Source organism: Papilio polytes, unplaced genomic scaffold, assembly GCF_000836215.1.
Source record: "Papilio polytes unplaced genomic scaffold, Ppol_1.0 DF824024.1, whole genome shotgun sequence".
NCBI lineage: Eukaryota > Metazoa > Arthropoda > Insecta > Lepidoptera > Papilionidae > Papilio > Papilio polytes.
This window is the reverse complement of record NW_013525180.1, coordinates 3,067,837-3,080,152: the sequence shown is the minus strand read 5'-3', so window position 1 is coordinate 3,080,152 and position 12,316 is coordinate 3,067,837. Positions and strand designations below refer to the sequence as shown.

The following is a 12,316-nucleotide window of genomic DNA, read 5'->3' as shown; positions in this document are numbered from 1 at the left end:
ATCTCTTAACCGGTACAGAAGATCAGATCACTTAGCCTCGAACCGTTGAGCTGCGGCTCAATAACAAAATTAGAAGTCACGATTCAACGCGAACTACCATAACTATGTCGGAGACCCGACAAGACTGGATCTATCCCGTACATTTCATCTCATGCAAAAGATACAGCTATGCAGGTACAATCGGGGAATCTAGCGAAATTCCACCTTAAAATGTACAGTCGTTTGAACTTTTTGTATACATTGAGACGACGAAGCTGAAATATATCCAATAGAATGCAACTTTTAAATGTGTCTACAAAAATAGGTCGGTCAGTTGTACACGGCTAATTGCTTTTTATTATTTTTCCGACGTTTGCGGAACTCACTGGTAACCCACTTTGCAAGGAACAAATCGATTTTTCCGAAAGTGGACCTCGGTGTATTTAGATTACTGCACAAATTAAGCTGATCTACGATCCAGTTTATTAATCTGCTTCACACATGCGAAACGCGAACTGAGCATCTAGTCATCAATTTCACTTGAGTTCACATCTAGGAGTCATAGAGAAGTGTCATTTTATGTGTCAACTGTGTCATATCATACTTTTCATTTGTCTGTGGTAGAATTTCCGCATTGCCAATCAAGTTACAATATGATCTGTATTTATCTTATATTTAATTAATCTTTTCGTTTGCTAATTTGTAACTAAAGGAGAAAATGTATTATCAAATATATCGATAATGTTATACTTGCATTTATTTCCACCTGTTATGTGAAGTACTTAAGGAAACGTAGATATAACTTTCACTTATATTTAATAGTAAATAAATAACAATGGGCAGCAATTATACTTCAACTTTTATGTCTAGAAATTCAGCTTTTAGTCCTTATAGACTACTAAGAAGAGAAATAGGATTACCTACCCCCATTGGCAGCGAAAATGCATTGTCAAAAAGTCTTTATTGTGGCATGAAACCAATTGCTTACTGGGATTACGAAAAAAATAATGATGTTCCTACTGGAGGAGTGTTTAACCTCGAGTTCTCTCCAGAAGGGTAAGTACTATGAAAAGTACGTTTGACAATTTATACGTTTCACGGCTTTTACTTGATTGGAGAAAAGTGGATAAGTTTAAATCACAGTAGCAACACAGCGCACCATCCATCTCTTCCTAAGTTGTATCTCATTTAGTGGTGAGGTCGGATTTGCTGATTTGACTCTTCCACTTCACTCTGTCTATCTGAAGCCTGGCAATCATCCATGTCTTCCAACAATACATCTTTCCGCCTAGTTTAGTACAGTATATACATTTAATCTTATCTGTCTGTCTGTGTTGTGTCATAGTCTTTTCCAATAACTTGGCAGTCAAAGGTCATCAGCAGAAACCCCTTAATACTGTTAAATCTATAATTGCATTCTGCACAGTGAATAGAACAGTAATACATTGAGCATTGAGTTCATTGTTTGTTGAGAAACTAACTACATGTGATATATTCTAGAATTTTTTGTAGCTGAAGATGTTAATATCTTCATATATTACTCACTAGTACAGTAGAACCTTAATAACTCAAAGTTCAAGGGAAACACAAAATACTTTAATTTATAGAGGTTTTAAGTTATCAAGGGTCTATGTTTTAGAGGTTTTGGGCTCTGATGGGAAGGGAACATATTATTTTTTGAAGTTTTTGCTACTGTATAAATATTATTCTTTTACAAAGTACAATTGTGTGTTGAAAATGTTTACCATACACATGTCACCTTTTTGTCTGTCTTATCTAATAATAATGTGTAGAAAGTTTTTTTTACATAAAATAATCTGTTGACAAGGTCAGTAAGACCATTTCATTATAATAAAAACAATCACTGACCCTGATGTAAATATAGATTTCCTTGATGAATTTATCCTTTAACTTATAAATACTTTAATATATATAATTCAAGGAAGTTTCGATTATCTTGGTGTGACCCTTGCTAAATAGTAACAAGTAAAACAGTAGAACCTCGGTAACTTAAGAACCTCTATAACTTCAAAAAATAATATGTTCCCTTCCCATCAGAGCCCAAAACCTCTACAACATACACCCTTGATGACTTAAAACCTCTATAACTTAACGTATTTTGTGTTTCCCTTGGACTTTAACTTATAAAGGTTCTTCTGCATATGGAAGAACACAGTCTCTTTACTAAGGTTTTTTTTACACATGGGTAGTCACGTAAAAAAGTGTAAAATCAATGATTTCAAAATGCATTTTCTAACATCGTTAATTACGATATGAAAATTATAATAATTGTAATATTTGTAATACATAAAATATTTGGGCACTTACATGACACTAAAATTGTATATTTCGGTCTTCTAACTATTTGATAGTCACTGATACAAATTTTTTCTATATATATTTCAGAAATTTGTTGGTGGCAGCTTGTGAGAAAAGATCAATACAGATATTTGATCCTCTAACACATGATAGAATTCATTCGGTAAATGTGGCACATTCAGATTGCGTTAATTGTGTTAAGTAAGTATTAAAACTTATTATCTTACTTTGTTATAAACTTACTAATATTGGAACTGCGAAAGTTTAGATAGCTAGATGAGTTTGTACCCTAAACACTTCTTTTCTTGATTGTGATGAAATTTAATACAGATCTAGAGTATAGTCTGGAAGATATAGGCTATTTACTTTTGTTTTATCAATTCCACACATTTATAACTGTTACAACATAGGATTGTCAAATTATAACTATTTTTATTAAAAAAAGTAGATTTTTGTTAATTTACTAATATTTCCTTTAACCATTCCAACTAAGCTCTAGGCTTGTGCTAGGATATGGTTCACGACAAGAGTCGAATAGTGGGATTTGAACCCTCGACCTCAAGATCTTTAAAAAATTATTTATTTGTTCTTGGTGAAGAATATATGGTTTATTATTTTCAGATTCTTAGATAGCAGAATGTTTGCAACATGTTCTGATGATGCTACAATAGCGTTATGGGATATTAGGAATTTAGGAAGAAAAATCTGTTCACTAATTGGTCACTCTAATTGGGTGAAGAATATTGAATTCTCCGTTAAAGACAAATTGTTAGTTACATCAGGGTTAGATGGTAGTATATATACGTGGGATATTAACACATATACAGAGTATAATGTTGTGCACCATAGAGTTTTTCATGCGTCTGATTTGATGAGATGCAGACTGTCGCCTGATGCTAAACAAATGGTGATGTGTACTACGGGAGGCTTGCTGGTCATTATACATAATTTGAACTTATCAACATTGGCACGTGATATGCGAGGATTTAAAGTAAGTCAAAATATACGTTTTTGTTATTTTTTTTAGAGTGTTGAAGGCTCAAGCACTTTGTAATCTAATCTGTCTTGTGTTCCAATCCCACCATTTTATAATTAGAATTACATATATGCGTACAATTTCTTTAGAAATTCAGAGAAATTCAGAGATATGTGTGAAATAACCCAAAGTGGGCCAGCATTTACTATGGCCTAACTAAAGGTTGGCTTCGAGGTCCTTTGTGAAGACATATAGTGAGCTGGGGATTTAATATTCTAGAATATATAATAACAAAAATAAACACTACTTTGGAGCTAGTCAATATGTCCATTTATTTAAAACTAGTAGCTCGCGACTTCGCCCGCTTGAAATTAAAGTATAGTTAATCTTGTTTCTTACTAATGTTATAAATGTGAAAGTTTAGATGAATGGATGGATGGATGTTTGTTAAGGTTTGTAGCCTAAACGGCTGAACGGATTTCGATTAAATTTGGCATATATGAAGAGGATAGTCTGGAAGAACACATAGATTACTCACTTTTGTTTTTTTATCACGAGGACGGAGTCGCGGGCGACAGCTAATAAAGAATATAGCCTATTTTACTCACAGATAAATTGCATATGTAATGGTGGAAGAATTTTTGAAGCCTAGTAGTTTTTACGTGAATTGAACACATACAAAAAATCCAATAATACCTATCTGTCATCTATTAGTATAGATATATATAAAAAAGTGTAATTCTTCTTAGTATTTAATATGGTAATGTTTCCTCCAGCCGAACCTGTACAGGCTGATGCAGATGAGCCACCAGCTGATCCCAATAGCGGCGATGTACGACCACCTGTTCGATGAGGATCGCCGCGAGAACCGCGTCGAGCTCGTCTCTGACTTCCCCGTGGGGAACGACGCGAAGGTCGTCAGCGCACTACAGGTATATATAATACTAGCTGTTCCCAAGCGACTTCATCCGCATAACATTATAAAAATTTCATTTTATTGTTTACATTTGTCATATTATCAATTGCAAATGTCAAAATGACATGACATGATGTCAAACCATGGCAACCTTGATTCCTTGATGTTTACCCCTAAGTGTAATGGCGTGAAAATATAAAGCCTAAAGCGTAACGGAAGTGTAGGGCTTTTTATTAAAGGAAGAGTTTTCCAAAAATATGCTGTAATTGCTGACATCTTAGGCAACAATGACGTGTGTGTTTACGCTTTATTATAATAGTATATATTAGATGAAATAGGTAATACAAAAAGATGCCTGATTAGTCACTCTGATTGATAAATATAATTCTATGTCTATAAAAAACCTTTAGATTTAAATTTTATCTCATACTAGTTTTTGTCCGCGACTCCGTCTGCTTAGAATTAAAGACAAAAGTAGCCAATGTGTTCCGGACTATCTAAATTTACACCAAATTTTATTGAGATCTATTCTGCGGTTAAGGCTACAGACTGTAAATAACATCCTTCCATCTAAAGTTTCGAATTTATATTAGTAAGATTAGGAAGACGTCTAATGAAATCTATTTTTTTAAATTAATTTCACTTTCCAGATCCATCCCCAAGGCTGGTGTGCTTTAAGCAGAAATATCAGCCATGGCGATCGTTCAGAGGTAGGTTGATTTGTTCTAGCGCTAAATCCACAAACCGACATAAAATATTATTTATAGTATACTAGCTGTTCCCGTGCGGCTTGAAAATGAAATTATGAAAATTTTATTTTATTGTTTACATTTGTCAAACTATCAATAGCAAATGTCATGACATGACAAACCTTGGCAATCTTGGTTCCTTGTTGTTGGCAGCAACTTATGGTCTCTTTCCCACGTTAGGGTTTTTATCCAACATATTTACCCCCTGAGTTTACTGGCGTGAAGATATATAGCCTAAAGCATGGCATAAGTGTAGGGCTTCTTATTAAAAAAGAATTATTTAAAAATATGCTGTAATTGCTGACATCTTAGACAACAAAGTATGTGTTTACGCTTTATTATAATAGTATAGATGAAATTGTTTTTTTTTTTTAATTCAGTGGTCGTGCATCCACGACATCCAGCCCATTGACCGTTCGGATAAATCAACGTTGGATATGGAGCCGCGCTCCCCTCCCCCGCTCACGCCATCGCTGCTGCCGGAGCCGGCGCTGACGTCAGCCAACGTGCCCGCCCCCTCGCCCCCCTCGCCACCCTCGCCGCCCTCGCCCCGCGCGCCGCGCCGCACGCCCCCCGCGCGCGCCCGACTCATCGCACGACCCTCAAACCTCAGACTGGCGTATGAACGCTCCGCACACTCACGGTTAGTACTAAAATACAGTAGAACCTCGATAAGCTAAAGTCCAATATATACAAATAATAAAATAGGAGTGTCTGTGATATTAAAAAAAATTCCAGATTTCGGGAAGATGATGTGCAATAGAACCTCGATAAGTTAAAAGTCCAAAGGAAACACATAATATTTTAAATTATACAGGTTTTAAGTTATCAAGGGTCTATGTTGTAGAGGTTTTGGGCTCTGATGGGAAGGGAATATATTATTTTTTGAAGTTATAAAGGTTTTTAAGTTATCGAGGTTCTACTGTAGTATAATTGTAACTAACGTAATGTAATTCTAGTTTTCAATTTAATTATTAATTTTTAACTGAGCTAGAAAGAGTGGTAAAGGCTGTGGTATAGATATAATATATTTTTAGATATAGAAACTGTTAATTTTTTTGAAAATGAAAACACCAGCATACCAGGTCCCTGAGAAATATATGTCAGGGAGCGACGAGAGCGGTAAATGCCGCCATAAAAAAACTAACGTAATTTACTTCATCAAGAGTACTTATTCCGCCATAAAGACGCGCTTTACCAATACGTCTTATGACATTGACAGCTGTCAAGGTCGTGTATTCTGATAATCTAGTGTTGCGCCAATCCTGCAGCGCAGTACTGATTCTTTTAACCGTACTTGACAATAATATATTTCTTTTTGTGACTGAATGGCCACTGTTTGCCTTGAAAAGACATTTACAGATTCACCGAGCTTGAGATGGCCGAGTGCAGATGGCGCTTAGCCTAAACCTCGTTAATAATATCATTGTAACAACCTAGTTATACTGAGTATCGGCTTGGTAATATATGAATGACATTGACAGCTGTCAGATAGGGACGGGACGTGTATGCCGATAATCTAGTGTTGTGCCAATCCTCCAATGGAGTACTAATTTTCTTTTTAATAGTACTTACTATTTATGATAGAGCGTCGGTGGGTCATGGGTTCGAACTCTTGACTTGTAATCTACAGGTCGGTTCGAATCCCGCCATGTACCAATGTCATTTTCGATTTTTCGAATTTCATTTGTACATAATTTACCCGACGTTCGTACGGTGAAGAAAAACATCGTGCTGCCTGCACATATAGGCGAAGAAATTCAAAGATATGTGTGAAGTCAACCAACCCGCATTGGGTTAGCGCGGTTGAATATGGCCTAGTCACCCCTTGTTAGGGTAAGCTCCGAGTCCCTCAGTGGGGAAGTATAGAGAGCTGGTGATGACTATATAGATTATTTTTGAATACATTATACAGATAACATTAAACACCACTTAATTGATTTTTATATGCTTGCCCAGTATATACTAATCTCATCATCCATTAGATTATTAACTCACTATGTGTCCTTACTAAAGCGCTCGGAGTCTTCCCTAAGTTAGGGATGATCTTCGATATATCTTCATATATTGAATAAAAGTTGTATACTTTAATGTAATTACTAAATTCTGTCAAACATAATATACAAAAAATAATGAAATGCTGAAATATACCTAATTGATAAGAATATTACGACCCGAGAGGGGTGTGCCAAGTTTTATATATGTAATATGCCTGTCTGGATTATGAACTTATATTGTGTACTGCTGATAGTCCGCTTGAGAGCCGTTCTGAATAAAATTGATCATACTATACTATGTGTGGTAACATTTTCTTTTATGACATTATCATCTGTCCGTACTAAACTACTACAGTTATTATTTAATAAATAACGAATGTGGTACAGCTTAAATATTAAATCATAATTTGTGAATCGCTGCAATTTTCAAGAGTAAAACGAAACGTTACAAACTGTCACCTGCACTATACAGGTACAACTAGCGATACAAAGTCATTCACCTTAAAAGCGAGTGGAATTGAAAATATGTTATCTATCTCTTTCTATCTTGTGTACTTGTATATGCGTCTTTTCAAATCTTGGCGGCTTAAGTTCATCTGTCATTTTACGCGATCCTACGATGTTGCCAGCTGTTAAGTTAAGACAGCCTCTGTATTATGACTTAAAGGGGGGAAGGTCGTAATAGAAGAGAGGGTGAGGGAACACCGGCGGAGTCCGGGGGCAGTGCGCGGCGCGGGGCGGAGGGCGGTGCCGCGCAGCCCGCCGCCGCAGTCGCCGCCGCCGCCCCCACCGTCGCCACCGCCAACGCTAGGCTAGGAAGGGTGAGCATATTGATGAACTGTAGACATTATAATTTATTGTAGTCAATTCGTAAAAGCTCCTGTATACATATAATAGATTATTAGTAGCGTCGAATGGTTTTGTGTAAATCCCACTATTTATTTTTAGGCTCTTCCTAGTATACAAAATGATGTATGGGAGGCGTCAATAACAATCAAACAGCACAGAATGGTTCAAGAAATGTATATAAGGTAAGCTATTTAAGGTATACTAGCTGTTCCCGTGCGGCTTTTTTTATTGCTTACATTTATCAAATTATCAATTGTAAATGTCAAAATGACATGACATGATGACAACCCTGGCAATTTTTTTTCCTTGATGTTGTCAGCTTGTTTATGGTCCCTTTCCCACATTTATCCCCTAAGTTTAATAGCGTGAAAATATATAGCCTAAAGCGTGTCGTAAGCTTATGACTTTTTATTAAAGACAGATTTATTCAGAAATATGCTGTAATTGCTGATATCTTAAGCAACAAAGAACTGTGTGTTTACGCTTTATTATAATAGTATAGAATAAATGATGAATTATATTGTATGTGCTTGTTTATGTTTTTTTTTTATATGAAATAAATTGAAATTATTCTATTGTTTATTAGTATTTGTTAGTACTAATCATAGATGTAAGAGTTATTGTTACTATTTTTTTTGCGTAGGCTTGACGTTTTTTTTTTATGCTCTCACGGTCGTAACTCAGTAGTATAGGCACAGATTACAAAATCCATTGGCACGCTTTTACTCGTACTCGTATATCAAAACTTTGTTATCTCTAATCTTCTAATTTCAAATATAATTTTAAATTAGGGGAAATTTTAAATTTATTTCATTTAAGTTAACACACACATAAAATAAAATAAATAAAATACATAATCACAACTTTTGGTAATGAAATTGTAATGGACGTTATACATACAAATACGTTTCTATTTACATTTGTGTACTAATTTAGACAGACTGTCGTCCTTAGGGCCTGTCCCACCACTGGCTGGTAGACTCAGCTTAAAAATGACGTCACTGTCAGATAAAGTAACAAAATCGTATATTTCCATCAAACATTGTACACCTTCGATTGTTATCAGATAATAAAATTGAGTAGCTACTAAAAGGGATTCACCATTAGTGCAAATTGAATACAAGAAACCATTAATAATTTTTAAGTAATCATAAAACGATTCTTATTTAACATAACATATCATCATCTTGTAGTGTAGAGGTTTGTAGAATTGAACAGTTTTTGCTTAGTTTTTTTACTTAGTTTTATACAGTGGTAGAGCCCGTTTTAACATCTTCGCATGAATGGGTCGGCTCGCCCGGTGTAATAACACGACCACACAGAAAACAGGCGATGGAAACCCTGATTATAGTCCCTTTCCCTTTCCATCATTTACTTAATAGGAAAGGATGGGAAGGGAAAGCGGATTTGACGTTGGAGGAGACGCACAGGAAGGGAAAATATCCACTTTATGTGCGTCTCCTCCTCCGTCAATTAAGTATAGGCATCGCATCTGCAATTGCGGATGTTTATGGGCAGCGGTCGCTTTCCATTTCGGTGGATTCAAGTGGCCGCTTGCTCGTTTGCCACCTTATATTATGAAAAAAGGCCAATAATTAACTTTTAATGTGCAACGTCGAGTGCGTCGGTGGCTCAGGGGTTAAGCACTTGACTTGTAATATACAGGTCCTCGGTTCGAATACCGCTGTACTAATGTGATTTTCGAATTTCATATGTACATAATTTATCCGACGTTCTCGCGGTGAAGGAAAAACATCGTGATACATGCACACATCGGCGAAGAAATTCAAAGACATAAGTCAATCCACAGCCCAGCCTGGTTTGATTATGGCCTATTCACCCTTAGGGTAGGCTACCCTCAGCGCAGGATTATTCCCAACCATCACGACACTCTGTCCCGAGGTGGTGATGAGAATAAAAAGTTTCATCCGTCCCACCTTGCGACGAGGGGACGGTTGGAACTTATTTTATTTCATAAGGGTTCCATCTGTCACCATATTGGTGATAGTTGAACGGATGAAATTTTTAATTCTCATGTATTTCAGGGGTCAGCTGGGCCGAAACTTCAACATGCAGCGAATAATGGGTTTCGCGACTGGTATCGGAGCGCCCATTTCGTTAGAGCATGCGCGCTCCGCGACGCGCCTGCCCCCCGACCACGACGACTCCGCCCCCGACGAAGATAGGTATCACTACATCATATACATTAATTTATTTATTAATAGTACAATAGCCAGTTTAAAGTACACAGACAAATTAAACATATTGTAGACAAAATAAATTAAAAACAGTACATACAGATGACAGGCGTAGCGTACACAGTGTAAATGTCGATTTTTTATTAAAAATATAATCATTATTAAAAATTTAGACTACAACAGCGGTTTATCAGGTATTACGGATATTTTCTCGAGAATTTTCGTGCTATCCCTCAGTAGTGTTAGGAATAAAATTAGTACCGTGCTATAGAATTGGCGCAACTCTAGATTATCGGCATAAACGTCACGTCCCTAGCTGACATCTGTCAATGTCACTAGAAGTATGGATAGATTGGCGCGCATCCTTAGTCCTAACGAGAAGTGTTGCTCTGAGTTTAAAGCGACAGTATCAATTAAATAAGTTGTCTAACAGTTGGTATGTTTGTTGTAGCACAACGCCGTCGACGTCGGGGCAGACGCCGGCGCAGCACAGCGCGGCGAGCGCGGCGAGCGCGGAGGAGGCGGCCGCTACCAAACACTACATCAGACAGAACAGACAACGACTGCTCTATTATATAGAGGAGACTAACGAAGGCAGGGGATTTATCAAGGTAAAGGTAATTATTTCACTTAATCACCTTAGGTACCCACTGAGGGATCCTACTCGAAGTAAGGTAGGTAAATGGTGGGATTCCAACCCAGGACCTAGATTACAATAAGAAACGAATCTTATTAATATTACAAATGCGAAAGTTTAGATGGATGGATGTCTGTTAGTTTGTAGCCTAAATGGCTGAACGGGTCGCGATGAAATTTGGCAAAGGCGCAGAGGATATTCTAGAAGGAACACATAGCCTAGTAGTTACTAATAGTTACTTTTGTCGTTAATTCCACGCGGACAGAGTCGCGAACAACAGCTAGTCTTCAATATTTCTCTCACGCCGATTATAATTTGATGTTTAAATGTGGCCTTATCTTTAAGACGTAGTTAAATATAATTCCACACGAAAGAAGTCGGTGGCAAAAAACAGTTTTAATATATTCTTTAATTATTGTTTTTATGTCATTTAAACATCAGAAACCCAATTTCAATCTAATATCCCGTAACGCTATTGTGTAAATAACTGAATTGTCAATTTTCCATCAGGAGCTGTGCTTCTCATCAGATGGTAGGTTAGTCTGCTCCCCATTCGGTCGGGGGATGCATCTCTTGGCGCTGGACAAGGAGTGCAGCGAGCTGCCTCACTGCGTGCAGGACTTCCGCGGTCCCACACCACTGGTGGAGGTCGGCCAGAGCCTCGGCATCCACCAGGACCTGGTCGTCAGCACCAAGTTCAGCCCCCGCCATCATGTCCTCGTCACCGGATGTCTTGAAGGGAAAATAGTGTGGTACGAGCCTTACAGCGGAGAGGAATTGTTTTGATCATCCTGCTTAATATAAATTGGATTAGGGTTGTAACAGAGGCCATTTTAACGGAAGCGGATGCGGATGCGGAGGCGAAGAGAATCACGAAGCGGAGATTAATAATAAAATATTAATTGCGATTTATTAAAGAAATAAAAACTAAAACTACGTTAAACCAAAATACAGATTGTTACATAATTACAAGATACAGTTTATTATGCAGATATAATGTATAGCAATTATAGTTAGTTGACCTAGCACGCCGCCGGGTCGCATAAAAGATATCTAATCGCGCCACTCGCGGAGACATAAGTTAACCTCCGTTATAACTCCGCATAATAACGGAAGCGGAGTTATCATTCCATTGCGGAAGTTCCGCACTTACGGATGCGGAAGCGGAGTTCCGTTACAACCCTAAATTGGATGGATGTTTGTTATGTATATCCAGAACAGCTTAATAGATCTCGCTGAAATTTGCAATAAATGTAGAATAAAGAATCTGGAAGAACTTGGGTTAGTTTTTTTTTTAATTTCGTTGCGGGCAACAATTTGTAGTAAATGTGAGAGTTCAATGAATGTAAGCATCTCCAGACTCAACAGATCTGGATAACGCACAATCTGGCTGTAGAATAGTCTAGAACATATTCTACTTTTTTAAAATTCCCGCAAAGTCACAGGCAAAGCCATTACTTAATAAATTTATGGATAGACTTGTAGTCTTTTATTACATCAATTGTTGAGACTGTTGTAGTTTTTAGGGTTTTTTTTATATTTTTTTAATTCATTAGTTAAAAGTAACTTTTTACTTTCTGTCCATAATGTACTATAGCACTGTAAATATCGTTCTATTTGTGGTTTTTTACTGCAATGATACTTGCGTTACTTTGATGGCCTCTTACAGACTCATAAGCTGTAATTTTACACCTTG

The 12,316-nt window shown here is 37.0% G+C and overlaps 1 protein-coding gene across 3 annotated transcripts; it reads left to right on the top strand.

Moving 5' to 3' along the window:
- Positions 1-572: 572 nt before the first annotated feature.
- LOC106101079 (DDB1- and CUL4-associated factor 10) lies at positions 573-12,099 on the top strand. Of its 3 annotated transcripts, none has more exons than XM_013280181.1 (11): positions 573-1,035; positions 2,386-2,499; positions 2,920-3,289; positions 4,051-4,206; positions 4,841-4,900; positions 5,320-5,582; positions 7,604-7,757; positions 7,885-7,967; positions 9,831-9,971; positions 10,435-10,600; positions 11,131-12,099. In XM_013280181.1, the coding sequence occupies exons 1-11, from the start codon at positions 815-817 to the stop codon at positions 11,404-11,406; spliced, it is 2,004 nt and encodes a 667-aa protein (XP_013135635.1). In that variant the 5' UTR covers positions 573-814; the 3' UTR covers positions 11,407-12,099. The 3 variants fall into 3 exon arrangements, with proteins under 3 accessions (XP_013135635.1, XP_013135636.1, XP_013135637.1); XM_013280182.1 differs by having other exon boundaries at positions 576-1,035; positions 10,435-10,594; XM_013280183.1 differs by lacking the exons at positions 7,604-7,757; positions 7,885-7,967 and having other exon boundaries at positions 576-1,035.
- The last annotated feature ends 217 nt before the right edge of the window (positions 12,100-12,316 follow it).

Excerpts from the sequence above, each read along its gene's own strand:
- LOC106101079 (XM_013280181.1), top strand. The coding sequence starts at position 815 with ATGGGCAGCAATTATACTTCAACTTTTATGTCTAGAAATTCAGCTTTT. Across the intron at positions 2,500-2,919 it reads GATTGCGTTAATTGTGTTAA|ATTCTTAGATAGCAGAATGT; the intron begins GTAAGTATTAAA and ends TATTATTTTCAG. Across the intron at positions 3,290-4,050 it reads GTGATATGCGAGGATTTAAA|CCGAACCTGTACAGGCTGAT; the intron begins GTAAGTCAAAAT and ends TGTTTCCTCCAG.